The 17,696-nt window shown below is 38.6% G+C and overlaps 1 protein-coding gene across 2 annotated transcripts in view; it reads right to left on the bottom strand.

The window, feature by feature from the left end:
* Positions 1 to 313: 313 nt before the first annotated feature.
* The window catches only part of LOC134174373 (N-acetylated-alpha-linked acidic dipeptidase 2-like), a 31,081-nt gene continuing 13,698 nt past the window's right edge, over positions 314 to 17,696 (bottom strand). The window contains exons 12-20 of one of the 2 annotated variants that reach the window (XM_062639282.1): positions 14,964 to 15,027; positions 12,253 to 12,320; positions 9,132 to 9,223; positions 7,635 to 7,725; positions 6,719 to 6,983; positions 3,498 to 3,579; positions 3,016 to 3,108; positions 1,737 to 1,789; positions 314 to 1,603 (exon numbers count right to left, since the gene is read on the bottom strand). In XM_062639282.1, coding sequence (XP_062495266.1) covers positions 1,428 to 1,603; positions 1,737 to 1,789; positions 3,016 to 3,108; positions 3,498 to 3,579; positions 6,719 to 6,983; positions 7,635 to 7,725; positions 9,132 to 9,223; positions 12,253 to 12,320; positions 14,964 to 15,027 — 984 coding nt within the window. In that variant the 3' untranslated portion in view covers positions 314 to 1,427. The remainder of the gene's footprint in view (positions 1,604 to 1,736; positions 1,790 to 3,015; positions 3,109 to 3,497; positions 3,580 to 6,718; positions 6,984 to 7,634; positions 7,726 to 9,131; positions 9,224 to 12,252; positions 12,321 to 14,963; positions 15,028 to 17,696) is intronic. The other variant, XM_062639283.1, reaches the window with a different exon arrangement.

Genomic DNA, 17,696 nt, shown 5'->3' with positions numbered 1-17,696 from the left:
GGCTTAACGGAAGTGATGCTAATGAAAGCCTCTTGGTGGCATATACCCCAAAATGACTTCCTGAAGGACTGAACTACAGTAATGCCTGAATGGAAGGTGCCTGAGATGAGAACAACTCCTTCTGTAGCCTACTAATTGTCCTGTTTCTCTAATTCTGTCTTTCTTTTAGTACCACTTCTGTTCTGTTCCCCATAAAACAAAAAGGATTTTATTCCCACAACCTGGTGCAATTTATGGTTGTGAGAAAAACTGTGGAATATTTTACATAAGAGAAGAAATGGACTATCATCAACTCCCACAAACTGGAACATGATGAGATAAAATTCTAGCGCTTTTATTACTCATAAAGCATGTAGACGAGAAGTACATTTAAGGGGCAAATGAAGCAAGAATTGTTTTTTCTACAAATTAAACAGTCTTGTACAGTGACCTTTCTCATGCATTTCAGTTTCTCTTTGAACGCAAAAGCAGCTCCTGATGCGAAACTTCCTTCAGGTCTTATTTAAAAGCAGAATAACCTCAAGCCCCTTGCCAATAGTGCCAATGCCCTCCAGCTCCCTCAACTGGAAGAAGACAGTTGAATGAAAGATGATTTTCCAGGAAAATATAGGAACAAAAGCTGCCATAATGGGTTTGGGTCTAATGAAAGTGCCAAAAGGAGCTGGGAGGTCAATGTCTGGTTATCCCACAAAGTCTTTATTTTCCAAAGTGCCAGTAGAGGAGGGAGGCCCAGTGACTTTGAGAGGGATGGACACTGAATCCCTGAGGAATTGCTGTTGGATTTCTGCATCTAAGCTGCTGTTTCCTCTCATTATCAAGAATGGCTGGTGCTGCTTTTGTGGGAGAAGAAAGCAAATAATTGAAATGAGCGTTCACCAGCCCTGCAGAATAGATTCTGAAATACAGAGGTGCCTTTGGTGTCCTGTGTTATAAAAGTAATTACCCCAACAAGAAAAATGCAGGTGCAGAGCAGTGTTGTATTTTTTAATCTTGATAAAGAATCATAGAATTCTATATGTGTGCTGTTGATCACTCCTATGGGCAAGATTTACAGGCAGCTTGGCAAATAATGGGGTTCCTAATTGTACATCTAAACTAAAGGGTCCTCAAAATTGGCAGATCTTTCAGGAAACTCTAATTGGGAACTAATTCTTCCTTCCCCTACCCCCAAATTTGCCTCCACCTAGGACTGTTCTTAAAGCAAGAGCATTGTCAGTATCAGAGAAGCAGAATCTTCTAACTCAGGAGTTCTTTGATATGCAAAGCTCCTTCCCACCCCACCAGTACACTCACACACATTCCGAAGGTTGGGAACTCCAGTACAGCAGACAGTCAGGAGAGACTGGGTCACTGCAGCAGGCTCAATAAGCTGCACTTGTGACTTGGTTGTTTGAGCTTATCGAAGCCATCATCCTATGCTACTTCTTTCAGTGTCCCTGCTGCTGCCTGCACAGTGAAGGCTGCAATGGAAATCTGCCTCTTAACTTCTTCCCAGGCTTCACGCTGATCCGCTTTGCTTTCAATATCAAACAGGGCATCATAGATCCCTGGGAAGGACTCTCCAGCGTACTTGTTGTGGCTGCTTGGAGCAAAGATGACATGCCTGGGGAGGGGAAAGAGGAAAATAGGACTATACTAAATAATTAAAGTAACCATTAATGGTGTGTGTGATCATTGTAGGGAACTGTTGTACGCTACATAAAGCAGCTGTGAACCTCGTGAAAATCAGAACTTACCAAATACACAGGACATCTTGCTGTGTATAAAAGGACAGGTGGAAGCAGAAGGTCTGGGAAAGGAATGTAAAAGGAGGGGAAAAAAATCTACTGGATAATTCTTGAGAAAAGCATGAATTCTTCAGAGGAGAAGTGATCGTATTGGGGCAGAACTGAGCAAAAGAATCAATTTCATTTGTTGGTGGGATTTTTTCCTTAAATAATGAATAGTTGTTGATCTGCTTTTAAATTGATTTTGTTCATAGGAAGTATCAAAGCACATCTGTAGCTCGTGAGAGGCTTCCCAAATCAAAATAAGCACTAAAACTACATCAATAAATGCAAGCCAGTAAAAAAACAAGTTAAAAAGTCCTGACAGTTCTAAGTGATACCTAATACCCAACAAGAAGAACTGTAGGAAACAACCATTTCATTCTTCCAGAAGTGTGAATGACAGTTTATCCTAAGAGGATGGAAGAGTGATTCTCAAATTCTACCTGCCTGAGGGACTTCTCTGGCTTGGTGTGAAAGCCATCAATCAGTGACTTAGATATAGCCAGTCATTAGTAGATGGGGATGCTGAGAGTAAAGTGAGGCAGTCACACACCTGACACTGGCAGTTAGCTTGTTGTCAAGTGTTGTTAATAAATGCACTATAAAATGTATGGTGGTGCACTAAACATTGTCTTTCTCTGGGCCCACGTGCTTGTAGAGAGAAAACTTCAAGAATAACTAATAATTATTTAAGCTAATAGCTGTATCTACAGAAGCAGCCAAAGCTGGGGCAGCTGGGACTCTACAGCACAGCTCATGGGATTTCATCTATCCTGTGTTCAAAGGTCTCTCTCCAAACCCTCTCTTCTGGACTTCTGATTTTCATTACACATCTGTTCTCATCCTCTTCTCCCTTTTACTCCACCCTCTTTTCTCCTTTCTGTTCAGTACAGTTGATTCTCCGCTCAATCCTCACTTAGTACAGCTTTAAAAGAGCAAGTAGTAACAGAAGTAGTGCTACACAGCTGCAAGGAAAAGTCACAGAGTAGGATGGTGAATAAAAACTTAGTGCCAGACCCCAGGAGAGGAATTAGGCACCACGAGACTGGTGCAGCCAAGGAATTCTCCTCAGATGTTATAAACAAAGCCATCTACACACTGGATATTATCGAAACCCATCAGTTAAGCTGTAATTCCTATGTGAGGCCTATATGAAGAGCAGTTCAGCTGATGCATCGGTTAGCGTGATGTTCACTTTCAAAACCACAGTGCCTTAGGCAGCTGGGCAAGAAACCTCATTCCTCACCTGTAAAACTTCCTTCCTGGTAATCCAAGAGGATCGATGAAAGCTCTTTCTATAAACATCAGCTGATCGTTCATGATTCGCACTGTGACTGGACTGCGGGAAATGGAGACAGAGGTTTCACACAGTGAGGAAACATGACTTCATTTGCACTGAACATGAGGTGAAAAGTCCAACTTTTACCTTTCACTGCTACCTGCCTTTTGCATGTATTGCAATCATTTTCATGACAAGGTGATGCTAGTAATAAGCTCTACAGCTGATACTATTCATCACAGCAAGCAGAATTCATCTTAGCACATACTGCCTTTCTTGGAGTTAAAGAGCTCCATTTTATACTAATCGGAGAGACTCCCTGTATAGTTATTGGAAAGAAAGAAAGAACTGCCACCCTGGGTACCTAAGGCAGGTATCTCTATATTGAAATATTTATATATAAAACATTTTATATATTTATATATAAACCATGGTTTTTTCAAACTTACTCTTTCTTGTCAACTTGTTCAAGTCTCCTGTGAAATTCAGCAGCAGCCTTTGAGAAGTTGACCACAGCAGAAAAAAGAGGATCTAGAGAAGGAAGGACTTTGTGAACAACTTCAGAGTATCTACTGAGCTCAATACACCTTTCAGTTACCCAGTGGGAGAAAAAATACATTTGTTTTGCTGATACAATTGCATTAATTTTGTTATCTTTCCATCATTCATTCGTTTCACTAGTGGAGACTTTAAAGAGCTGCGCTACTTGCAGTAATAGACTCAGACCTTGCGCAACAAGGTCAACTACAAAGCAGAATGCTTAATAAAGCTTTCAAAGGTACACATCTTCCCTCTGCCTGGCAAGGAGACAATGGGCTGGTGTTGCAAATGGAGAACTCTGCAGTTTCCTTTTTAACAAAGGGATGCACTGCATCGTTCAGGTATAAATAGCCTGACTTACATCAAAAATACTGTCTCTGCTAGCAGGCTGTGGAAGAATGGCAGGACTTCCCTCTTGGAACATTATGTCCTATTCATATCATAACAGAAGAGTGCGATATGGATATTGAATAGTATTGGGTGAAGTGTAAAGACTCAACTCATGGAACACAGTGATAGACAGGGTAGATTAAAGTATCCAAGGCCTGTGATTTCTCCATGCGGGCACTAGAGTTACAGTACCAGCTGTGTCTCTGCCATGATCCCCCATGGTCCCCGCACAGTGCTGCTGCTCAGACCCTGGAATTTTGCCTGTTATGCCTGGCTATGTGCAGGTGAGTTAGTGCTTTTTCCAGCTCTGTCCTTGGCAGTACATCCAAGCCATGTGGAATAACTTCACCAAAGAAGGAGCAGGCCTTTCTTTTAAAAACAACAACAACAGTTGTGAAAGGATCTGTTAGATACAAACCTGGCAAAACTATCAATTTATATAACTAATTTCTGTAGAATAAGTAATAAGGTGAGTATTATGAGGACAACTTCTGGCCTTACCAAAAATCAACTCAATTACAAAGAAGCAAGGTTTACAACTTGTACCTTTTGCCCACAAGTTTCAGTATCCTCTCTTTGATTATACTGGAATAGGGGCATGTGTTTAGGTCATCTCCTAAATCCAGTCCCCTGTTGACAAGTCTGGCCCTTTAATGTTTATAAAGTTATCACACTATTTTAGTGTGACAGGCCTTCTGTAGCCAGATTTATCACACTATTTGGTGTGATAGGCTTTCTGTTCCCAAGACTCCTCTTGAAAGCTGTTCTGCAGTCTCATTCGCTCTTCTATTTCTAGGAAACCTATTTATTCATTACCAGCCTACACTTGTTTGTTCTTGTATTAACATTTTTCTTTAGTTTACACAATTATAGGCACAGATTTTATGTATGCAACCCCTTTATGGACTGCAGAATAGACAGACCTATGTCACCTTGTGAGGGTGAGAATTTACACTTGCCCACGGCCAAGGCAATAGTTTCCAGTGTGCCGGAGGACAGAGTTCTACCCTGCTGACATCATGGCTATATCATGGCAGTGGATTATATTTCAGAAGCAGTAGGAGGGGATTTAAGAGGAAAAAAAGAAAGATCATCTGAAAATATATAAGAGAATTTTTGCCCATGATCACTATTCAGTGTTATCAGTGTTGGTTATGTTAGAAAATATGCGATAGCGTATGACTGCAAATGCATATTTCATGAAAAGAAGGTTTTCAACCTTCATTTTTGCAAAGGAACAGCTGAAATGGGAATCCAAAAGCAAACAGAACCTTAATCTATTATTATGAAGGGCAATTATGTGATTTATTCGGCTTAATTAACACTTTTCTGACCTTCAGTGTTGTCACAAGGCAACTATGAAACTGCTGAGTTAAATTAGTTTTAATTTACACCGTATTGCAAAATCTGCCAATGTATTTGAATATACCCTGGTGTGATTGATAGAATAAGCAAGAATCATAAATTATAGTTTTATTCAAGAAATAATTTAAAACTGATCAGGCATTAGAGAAAAAACTGAAAATAAAGAAAAGATTGAAAAACACAACTTGCAAAAAACCTGGTCAAAATGACACAAGTATAAAGTTATTAAGGAGAGGTTTAAGTGGTTGAAAAGAAGATGATTGCTTCTAGAATCTAGGAACAAACGTTGTTGTGTTGGTCAGAAAGTAGTTTGAGCAACTTCTAATTCGAAACGAGAAAGAAACTCAATGAAAATAAGTGATTTAACAAAAATTTTGGTATATGTTCTACTGCTGCAAAAATTAATTCCAATTTTGATATTTCCTCACAAGGATTGAAATAAATCTGTCATGCGATGTCTCAGAGCAGACGATCCATCACACAAGGCTTCTTCTGTCCCAAGTGGCCTTCATACAAAAATGGGTGTCTTTTCAAATTAGTCACATTTTTTTTTCCCCTAAGCCATTACATGAAGTTTTAAATGTAATTATTAATTTTTCCCAAATGAGGATCTAAGATGAGTTAATGTTTCACACAACCTCAAAGAAGTTCTGCGTCTCTCAAAGGCAGTTTATATCTCTAAACCATGGGCCCATTGGATAGCGAGTCAGTTGGGACCACCTGAAAAAATCTTCCTTGGTACAGAAGCACGAAGAGTGAATGAGGTAAGAAGAGAAAGAGGGAGATGAAGATGGTGGTGGTGGAGGCTATCCTAGCCTGGGATCCAGAGCACTCTGCTGCTTCAGACCTGGTTTATATGCTTCATTGCAATGTGCTCAAGGGCTCAACAAATGGAGGTATTTCTGCAGAAGAGTTAGAGAAGTGGTTTTGTGGCCTAAAAGTGGTAGGCAGGCACTGAGACAGATGGAAAGCAAGTTTCCCAGGGTCAGATGGAGTCTTTGGCTGAGGAGGAATGGGAACCTGTTTCTCTCAAGTTCCAGGCAGTTGCCATAAACCTTTGTCTTCTTGAGCAAAAAAGTGAGAAGGAGGCTGATATATCTTTGTTCTGCATTTGAGGTCTATGATTTCTCATGAGCACTGTCATAATGCCCATAATTAATAATATAAAAATTGTTATAAACCTCTCATCGAGACAATAATGTGTTAAACCCATGTTTTATTTAGGAAAAAAAAAGAAAAAAGAGGCTCTTTAATATGATGGCAGAATTAAAACAGGAAAGTAAAGAATTCAGTTTCACAGCTGTAACAGATACAACGTGTCCCTACATGATTTTAATTAACACACTTAAGAAATAGCTTTATGGCTATTACTCACCAAATGATACTTTGTAAAGCTTCAGCTGTTCTTCATGTTTCTTGGCCAATTTATAAATTCCATTGCTATATTCTCTTAAGGCTTCTCCATAATCTCTGCAGTCAAATGGAATGACCTGGGAATCTGCCAGTTCATAAACCAGTTTGCCTCGTAGCTGGGCAATTGTTAGGTGTTTCTTGAAGGTGGGGTCATAAAACTTTTCCACTAACTCGAAGGTCTCGTACACTGTGTGATAAACAGGGTAATTGCTGAATTTGTCTGCTTTCTGGAAAAGAGCAAGCACATTTGTCAGTGCCCTGTATTCTAACTGCAGTTAAGGGATGTATTGATCACTTAACTATGATGTTTTACACAGATTCCAAATGAAAAAAAGCTATTTGCTACAAACCACAATTTATTATCCTTCCATTGTGGTGCACTCATTTTAAGAAACTAAATCAACACGAATCCATGGACTGTTACACAAGGTGAAGAGAGCTGGCCACTTTCTCCCTATCTACACAGGCCTGCCTTCAGTTCCATTGTGCAAAGATTGCTTTCAGTAAGAATGAGAACAGTTTTGGGTAGCAGAAGTCCCCCATCATGGCCCTTTTTTATCTCATGTAGCTATTTCTGAACACAGTCTGGGCATATTTGTATATTAAGGGCCCTACTAATAGCAAGGTAAAAATAAATATACACTTCACCTCAGATTCTATAAATACCCTTCTGTGCCCTTGACAGCCTATAGAATATACACATTACTATAACATGTTTCATTCTCCAAACATTTAGGTTTCTTGCTAATTAAGGAACAAAACTGACATACAAACCAGCCTAAGAAAGATTCTTTGAAGCTTTTGTATTAATCACGAACAAATGCTTTTAAAAGATGACTGCTCAGCACTACAAACTTCAAGCAGTCTGGAAGACTTACCCTGTTCTTGGTATAACGGACTCTGCCTGCTGCAATTCCCAGTCGCTGAAAGTAAGCTTCGAAATCACTGCCTGATCCCAGTTTGTTTATTCTACGTATAGAAAAGGCAACATCTTATTGAGAGCATTTCCTGTTTGCTATGGTAGCAATTTATGCAAAATGCAGATCTTTGACAGAAACTGAGGTCAGTTCTTCTGGAGGGTGCATTAGAGACACTTGTAGGATCAGAGACTAGATGAGTAGCACGCTTAATGGCGCTACCTGATTTTACTCCACCGCACTAATTCAGTATCCAATATTGCTAGGAAGATCTTTTAAAGGTAGCAATCCCCATTATGACATTGAGCACACTTAAAAAAACCCTGTACGTATTATGCACAAGAGACATAAAATTGTATCAGGTATGTTTCTGCAATCTTAAAACAATAATCATCTATTTCCAAACTAATATGAATTGGGCAGCAATATATGTAAAGACAGATGTGTTTATATACTTAGGATATTCCACAGTAGAGTCAAAGCCTGAGAAGTAATTTCCACTGCAGACAATTAGCATTTCTTACTTACAAGTAGATATTGCCATCTGCTGGGTAAGGGAGGCAAAACAGAGGGAAAGAAAAGAGACAGATGTGATATTCTAAGTATGTTCAAATATTTATTTAAGCTTTATATTAAGCTTTAGGTTTGGATGTCTGGCCTGGTGCGTAATCGGTGTTTCTCGGCTAAAAAAGAAACAAGTTTCTTCTATTCCAGCTGGAATTCTTCAGTCAGTATAAATTTCTGCAAGGAGCTATTTGTATCAACTGAGAAAGATCAGATCTGGTAGCTTTTTCAAAAGGAAGAAACCTCAGTGAGTCTAATGAATCTAGACACTCAACAGGGTCTGAAGGGTAGGGTAATACATGCAGAACATTTTGGTCAAATCCCACAACGGGGCAGTTCTGTTTGCCTTCCGTGAGTAATGACACATTGTGAATGGGATTTAGCCCTGAGTCACAGGCTTAGAGTGGTTTGGAGTTTTAATACCTTCAAATATGAAGTTTTAATACCCTCAGATATGGATTTGTAATGTATTACATTTATCTTGCATAAACAAAGAACAAGTAATTACCACTCTAGGCAGTATCTTTCAACTGAGCATTTGCTTATCCTAACAATTTTGATATTATCTCACCTAATAGCGCGACTAAACTGCATTTTGAATTCTCTCTTTGCCCGGCTCTTTTTTGATTGCTTTCCAAATTGCTGTTCTGCTAATAAAAAGCCTTTAAAAAAGAGTGAGGTTTTATTTTCCAGCAAGCATAGATGTCACTCTCATTTTAACAAAGTCATAAAATTTGATTTTATTTTACTTTAAAAGATATTGCTAGAAAGTCACCTTGTGCTAAAAGGTTTTGTATTGCTGTCATCAATAGCACATCTTGAAAAATTCTGGCGAGTAGCCATGCTATGGTAAGATGAAAATATTGGGAAAGACAAGAAAGATTAACAACTTACCTGGGATAGCTATTATTCTCACTTGCAGGGTCTTTCTCAAGCCAGCTCTCATAAAGAGACTTATTTTCATAACCCTCATCAGGGCTTAAAATCTGGAAAGGAAAATACAATCTCATTGGAAGTTCCTGTAACTCAACTCTATCAAAGGAGACCTTTACATTGCTGCATGCAGGGAAGTACACACACACTATTTACATTTATTACATACATTTAGGGATCCCAACCATGAAAAGCATCTCACATAGTGGGCTTCATGAATGAAACTCAGTCCTATGCAAAAGCCTGACGCAAAGCACATCATAGACCATTTTAGTCCCATTTGTGCTGTTTCCAAGAATTAACAATGACTTGTGAGATGCACAGGACCTCTCATTATTCCTGTGGAAGGAACTAACAACCAGGATATGCAAAGACTTAATGAACTGAGGCTTTGATACGTGTATGTCTAGCTTCCCAATGTCATCCAAAATCAAGTGCACTGCAGCTGAAATAGCAAAACTAAGAATATAATCACTCTGCTTTAGTCCCTTTAGCCCTTAGAGAAATTAGGGGCTTTTTTCAGATTAGTGGAAAAGACCAAAGGTACAGACTGTAGTCCTTGGTTATCTTTGTAAGAGGCTATTTAAATGCAAGTGAAAGGTCGGGGGGAAAAGGAGAAAGAAAATGAAGCAGAACCCCCTGTAAAACAGATCTCCCCTCTTCTAGCTTTAGCTTCATTCCCTCTTTTCCTAATCCTATCCACTGGAATTTTTAGGGACCTGGAGAATAAAGATGTTTAAACCCTTAAATGAATTTTATTCTGTGATGCTAGAAGCAGGAAGCCAAGTAAAAGATGTGTCACATTTTTCAGTCATTTGTATGTATGCTTCTATGACAGCAAAAAACGGTGTCCTGGCTATAAGTGGTCCTTCAGCAAACACCCTTTGGTATCCCTGACTTCTGTCCAAGGATCCATCAAAACATCTTTTTCCTGAGAAAAATTCCAATGATCTCTGTGAATAATCTTACAGAAAAACTCAAACGAAAGGTTCACAGCCTGTGATTTATGGGTCACTGGAGGTCCCTGGTGGCACATCAACACTGGTTAATGAAAGATAGCTCAGAAATGAAAACTACAGTGTTGAATCACTGTAAAGGTTTGTCTGTGTACATAAAACAGAGACCAGCAGAGAATCAGAATGCTGTTACAGAATCCTGCTCTGTAGAATAATAGAAAAGAAGTTGTGGATTTTGTCTGTAACAAACTGACAAGACTCAGACGGCTTTAAGAAATGGTCACTGACAGCTCACTGCCATAAAATAATCCCCTTTATAAATGCAGCTATGAATATGGATGAATATAATGTAATTCTGGGAGCTTTTCAGCAGGGAGGCAGCATGGAATTATGGAATAGCTGTCAGGTTTTCTATTGTTTATATTATACTTCTACTGTTAAAAGCTTAAATAGCACTCAATAGGAAAAGTTCCCCAAAAGCCATTCTCAAGCAGTTAGAATGGTACTTTAATGGAGGCTTTCTACTTGAACCCAGCAATAGTTAAATAGTTTCCTGAGATGCTATTTTTAGCCCAGAGCACTTTTTCGCTTTGTCTTTTGCACAGAAACATATCCATGAGTAATTAGCTTGTTGCAGACAAAAAGTTAATTATTATATCTAGGGCTTTACATCACTGGGGATATGGAACTGTTTATAGGTGAAACAGAATGCCCTTCAGTGTGCCAAGTGTCACAGCTAATGTTTGAAGAAGCATGGCTTCTTCCCACCCAGGGAAGAAAGAGTAAAATAGACTCAATAAGGAAAAAAAAATGTGGGAAAGAAAAGAAAAACATGGGAATAGCATAGATAAAATTCCCTAGATTCAAACCATGGCATTTCCAGTGTTAAAGTGCAATGTATTGGAATATAACTCAGCATCAATGCTTCTACTGGGATGGGAGACTAGTAGCTGGAGTCATCCTACCAAGTGCCATCACAGTGCATACTTCTATGTGGGAACAAATCACCTGGGCTCCCTTAATATCAGGGGAAAATAGTTTGAGAATTCTATATGTTCATTAGGGACTGTAGTGATAGGACAAGGGGTAATGGGTTCAAACTTAAACAGGAGAAGTTTAGATTGGATATAAGGAAGAAGTTCTTTATTGTGAGGGTGGTGAGGCACTGCAATGGGTTGCCCAGGGAAGTTGTGAATGCTCCATCCCTGGCAGTGTTCAAGACCAGGTTGGACAGAGCTTGGGTGACATGGTTTAGTGTGAGGTGTCCCTGCCCATGGCAGGGAGGCTGGAACCGGATGATCTGAAGGTCCTTTCCAGCCCTAACTATTCTATGATTCTCTGTACAAGAGTAGAGAACCACATTTGGTCAAAAAGTTCTCATCCTAATGGTATTTGTTTCTATGACTGCTTTTAAGTCAGACAGAGATGTCTTCTGTTCATCAAGATGATTCCAGATCTGAGGATAGTGACAGAGGCTCATGCTAGGTGCTTAACCTGGTTAACTCCTCACATGGCCAATGAAGAGTCATGCTTTAATGGATCACAATCTTTCAGCCTCATGATAATTTATCCAGAGAGGTGAAAGCAAAGGAGACATGATCAGACTGCATGAAATCACGCAAATCCATACATCTGGCCTGTTGCAAACCCCACTCAATCCCTCAGTATTTATCACAGGGTTTCAGGGTCTCAGTAAGATATGAAGGAATCTCAGGGGGAACAGACAGGATGAAAAATGGTAGCTTGCCACTGTGGAAATGAATAGATGCTCTTTGGCACATGAAAGGGAAAATTAAAATGTAATTTACTTGAATGCTTATCACTTCAGAGAAGTGATCTTGCTTTTTATTATCTTGTTTTCATTATTATTATTCTTACTATATATTGCAAACAATATTCCACTGAAGTCAGTAACACACTTCAACCTTTCTAATACTGAGGAACTGTGAGCCTGGACTGTGTACTACTGATGGGGAATGTTTTGCCACAGGTTTTGCTGGGATCAAGATTCTTCCAGCATAGCAATAAGATAAATCCAATATTATTTAATAATCTGATTTTATCCAGTAAACTTCCACTTTTACATTCTTAGAAAATCACAAATACTAGACACACTGATTCTGTACCTCTTTTGTCAGATCATACACCAGTTTGTAGAGAAGAGGGGTGCAGTCAACTCTTAGTGTGTAGTTACCTGAAAATGAAAGAAAGATGTGGAAATTTGCCTTCACATACCACAGGCATTATCTTCTTAACGGATTAAACTTTGCAGTCCCTTCTTAGACAAACTTCTTGACTCCAAAGCAAGAATTTAGTTTTTTGCCTCAGAATATACACAGAAAAAGGCTATATGGTCATATTGTTTAAGCTACTGCTATGCCATGACAATGATGCACCCGTTACGGCACATACACAGTAATGAAACTAATCATTTCCACAGTTGTAAATTATGCCTAACTATCCGTCATTAGCTACAGGCCCTTGTCACTCACACACTCCCTGAAGCCTGTGTTAAACAGAAGGCAATGGTAACTTTTTGGAGGATGTTAAAAATAAACTCAGTGCATTGAGGAGCTGTGCAGGAGGAAAGGCGTATTCCCTGGAAGACGTTTTAAGAAGTCTTTCAATGCAGCTGCTTCTTCTTTTATCCTAAAGAGTATTCATTCAATGTTTTTGTAGCCTGTATCTGAAAGACGGGTTGTCTTTTGAGCAAGAGACTTGCAAGACATTTGGCATTTTATATTTCATAACTCAGTCTCACCCAAACAGGAGGCAGCAAAGATGAAGAGTAATGTTTTCACCTACTGTCTCCTAAACCCCCCCCTTTTACCTCCATGATGTGGCTGCTATGCTTTACACCCATAAGGTTTCTACATTGCCTGCAGGCTATGTTGAACTACATACGTATCTCAGGCAGAAGCTGTCAGTTACAGCAACAAGAGACCCATCAGAAGAAACTATGGCCACTTTTGAGGCAGGCAGGAGTGTAAAGCATCTTGTCTATGTACTACAACCACCAGGTAGCAGTTAGGCAAACACCTCTGCCCTCAAATACAGACAACAACAAAGAGAAGGACAGGGATGAGAAAGCTGGGACATAATAAAACATAAGCTCTCAGATGACATAGTTAGGCTATTGACAGAGCTTTAGATATTTGGGTCATCCTCTGCACAGCGTTACTCACAAAAGGACTACACTGACTATTACAGAAAACCCCATTATGATGGAAAAAAAAACAGATAACATTAATGATGTTTCCAAGGACAGTCTATATTTGAGAACTGGAAATTAGAGTCACAAAAATGCTCAAAAGTATGACACGCTATTCTGTTTTCCATTTTTAAAAGACAGTGAATAATTTGCTGTTCAAAACATGGCATATAAAGCGCTGTGGAGAATGTACAATGATAAACAAAATAATCAGCAGAGTACACGGATGCTATGGCTTTACGGAGGATTTTAATGCCCAATCGGGTGAAAGATGTGCAAGGTACTTAAAACAGTACACTGAGTATGGTCTTCTTTCCCTTATTACATATTTCTTTTCCAGTGGTTTTACTTTCATATTTTCTTTAATGCATAAAGCAAGAGACATGTTTGAATAATCAAGATTTAGAAGAAAATTGTTAAGACAGCAGCATGTTGGCTGCAAACCAACTAAAGTATATGTGTTACAATCCATGCAGAGAATATGAAGCAGTGTAAAGCTATTATTTTGTTCGTGAGATCTTCTAGGCGTGAAATTCTGCTCTACTTTTTACACAGTATGTAGCTGCATAATTGAAGGAACTGCCTTTTACCCTCCCTGTATCCCAATTCCAACTGAGAAACTGGGTTTGGCTTTTCTTTCTTTACAATCCTTTTGTGAGAAACAAAATTTTCAGCTGACAAGAATAAAAAGAGTTCTTAAATATGCCTGTCAATACCCATTTCAGTCACACACAGTGAGCCCAAATCAGTTGGGTTTAACATGGGAAGGGCAATGCCCTAAATAACTGAGGTTATGAGGAAGGACTGTTTCACAGGACTCTACTATTATTTCAGCACAGACAGCAGTAAATGAAGTCCTTCTGTAATAAAGCTCAGTATAACGTAAGAAGGATTTTGTGATTTAGGTCTTAGTTTTGTGCCCCAAATTCAAAGTCAGGTTTCTAAGCAGTGTTCCTGTATGACAGATTCATCTCATAATCTGAAGATCAGAGTAAATTGGATGATGGTGGATCAGATTTTTTTGTGAAACACTCTTCAACACTTATTTTTCTAGAAGAGTCCTGCCATAATACATATGTAACTCCCTTCATGGTCACCCTCCTCATAACAATGAACAAAGGTGATCACACTGGCCCAAAGTGCCAAAATGGGTTCCACTGCCACAAAATGTAACCCTAAGGACTCGAAACAATTTGTCCTAAAATCATAATAAGGTATTGTCCCAAATATAATTCCACAGGGAAAGAAGCTGGAACTGCAAGCAGAACAAGGAGCAGCCTGTCATATATTAAAACTGTAATTGTAAATTAAAGCTAATGCGGTTACGAGAGAGTTCAACATTCAGACTGCTCAGTTCATTAGAACAGAATACTAAACTCTTCCAGATGAAACATTCTGGACTCCAGACACATGAGCTGTAGCTCATGGATGATGCTATGTGCAAAAGCAAGCAACAGGAGCATTCAAATTATTCCCTTTCTCCACTTAACTCTGGATTTGCTGCACTTACCCTGAACATTACATTATCTGTCATGTTTGACAGCTCTGGGTGCAATAAATAATACACAGCAAACTATTAACATTGGCATCTGTGAAGTAAAGTGAGTTTAAAAATTAAAGACCCACCTTCTATAGAGGAATCCGAGTTGATGTAAGCGACTGCCCGTTCTTGGAGGACTCTGACATTTTCCTGGGGTTGTAAAAGCGTAATTACTACTTGCAACTAGTGAAATTTAGTCAAGAGCATGTTAAGCACACTGCGTTTTACAACATTACTTTTAAGAGCCCCATCAGGATAAGTAGCACTGTGTACCTTGCTAATTATATTAACATTTGAGGATGGGTCCATGATCTGGATATACGAAATTCATTCCTGCACAATTTGCTGTGGAAAACACCCACAAAATGTAGGATGCATCACACAGGAGCAAGATGGAACAGGAAAACTACTGAACAGAATTGTAACAGGGTAAATTAAGGTTATACATGTGTTTTATCTCTGCATTGCTTTTTTGAACATGTAATGTATGACCATGAGGTCAGCTAGAATTCCTCCATGCTTTGAACCCATAATTACTCATGTGAGCACTCAGCAGCGAACTCAGTTTTAACACTGATGATAAACCAAGTGTTGCTGTCATTTCTACACCCTTCTGTTTCAAAAAGGGATAAGTCAAGGCACTGACATTTCCTATTAAAGAGAATTTGACTGGTTTGAGTCAACCAAACATTGCTTTCATGCTAAATATATGCACACACTTGTTGAATTTTTTTGCAAACTGGTAATTATGTTTGAAATTGATAGTCTAATCAGTAAGTGGTAGTAACTAAGTCTTGGCTTTGTGATGGATATTCTAATTAGGTTAGTAATTATTACTTGATTCATTCAATTTATAACCCAACTAATCATCTGTAAGTCATGTGAACTAAAAATTGAACTGGTAATTGATAACTTCATGGTGAAATTAATATGCTTAAAACAAATGGTAGAGGAGATTCTGCAAAAAAGATTATGAAGGGAGGGAGCAAGCCTGTATGTGCATACATAAGGCCTTGCAAATAGGCAAATGCTTATTTGCAACTAAAGAAATGCCTTCATTTATGAGCAATGCAGATTGCCTATGTAACAAAAGGATGTTGCCACAGTTGCAGTCTTTTTCTTACACAGAAGATGGTGAATCTCATGAGTTAATTTTCCTCAAGATTTACTGGCAGCTTTACAGGAAAACATGAATCTAAACCCTGAGGACTGTCTCTAGAGAAACTGAATCTAATCTAGGTGTAAAAGAGAAGGAAGATAAAGCAAGAAAACAACAATATAAAACCATTTAGGTTCAAATATGATTTGTGGTTATGGCTTTCTAATCTATTACAGCTGCTATTTCATGAAATAATGAATGATAGATTACTAGATGTTAAATTATTAAGCAAAAAACTACAGAACACCAGTAGCAATACGTGAAGAAATGAAACATCAAAAGAACTCCTAATTTATTCATGACTTGCTCAACAAAAATTGATCTTGTTTCACATTCCTCATAGTCAAAACAAATAGGTGTTTTTTTTCTTGACAGCATCTAAATATGTGCACAGACACATAGTTAAAGAAAGCACAAATAAAGCTTTCTATACAGTATACTTTTGTTATCAGTGGAGTTCAGATGGGATGAAACTTTAATGTCAACTCTTTAAAATCTTTCAGTAAATGACTTTAAAGATAATTGAGATTGTGCTTTCTTCATCTAATGTCCCCAAAACCACCAGTAAGGTGCAGAGAGTCTATTGCAGCTGGAAGCCAAGTAATGTAGAGAGAAAATTAGTGCAAATCCAAAGCAATAGAAATCTCAGTTTTGTTTACAGAAGAATGATGGAATCCCTTTGGTGCTTGGAAGCATATTTCTGATTTTGCTGCCTCCTCTGACACCTGCAATTTTGCTATGTGATTTTGTGCTTTACTGAAATGCATGACAGTAAACTAAAGCCAAAAGATACAAATACTTTATTTGATAGATTTTGAAATTTCTATCCACTTTTACCTAAACGTAACCATGTAAATAAAATTCTAACAGAACATCAAGATGATACATTTCTGTTAAACCAGCCAGTACTACTACCATAGTTCAGTAGAAATGTGTTTCATCGGGCAATTTTCTGCCTGCTGCATTTCTAATTTGGATTTTACAGACAAAGCAATGAAAACACTTATAAGAACTATATTTCTTACTTGGGCTGAACAAATCCACTTACAGGGTTAAAAACTGAACATGCCCAACAGGGAAAGGAAGAGAAAAACATTCAGAACCTTACTTCTGAATTTTCCAGCACCCTTCTATCAGGCAGGAGTATAGTTAGGGATCTCACTAGAGGATTAATCTATTGTCCTTCCCCTGACACTCTATGATACTGGAAGTTTCACGGGAATATGGAACTATTCACTCATAGATTACCCACTGTTTTATTTGCCTGGGAGGATTAGCTTCCACACAATGGTCTTGGTGTGCTCATGGATCACAGGTACATGGACCTTAGTTTATAGAAACTAAGCTATTTCTCAAACAGGAAGTTAGAAAGTAAATCAATTTAGGCTATATAAAATGTTACTGTTCTGTTAAATGAACAGCTAGATTTCCACACAGGGACCACTGAAGGACATTAGCTTGGAACCAAAGTAGATTTTTAAACCTTAGAAGAGTTAGTGCACTTATGTTGTAAGACATTAAGTGGGTAATTTGTATAAATACATGAGAGCCTCACAGCCCCTGAAGGAGTCTGTTGTTCTCCAACTTTACTGTGAAGCTATTGGTTGCAGTCTAGGAATAGATGTCACTGGGCATTGCAGCTGCCTGCAACAGGCTTTAA

The sequence above is a fragment of the Pezoporus occidentalis genome, unplaced genomic scaffold (genome assembly GCF_034315485.1).
Source record: "Pezoporus occidentalis ecotype Australia unplaced genomic scaffold, CSIRO_AGI_Poc_V1 ctg6, whole genome shotgun sequence".
Taxonomy (NCBI): Eukaryota; Metazoa; Chordata; class Aves; order Psittaciformes; family Psittacidae; genus Pezoporus; species Pezoporus occidentalis.
The sequence above is the reverse complement of the archived record's forward strand: the minus strand, read 5'-3'. Positions and strand labels throughout refer to the sequence as shown.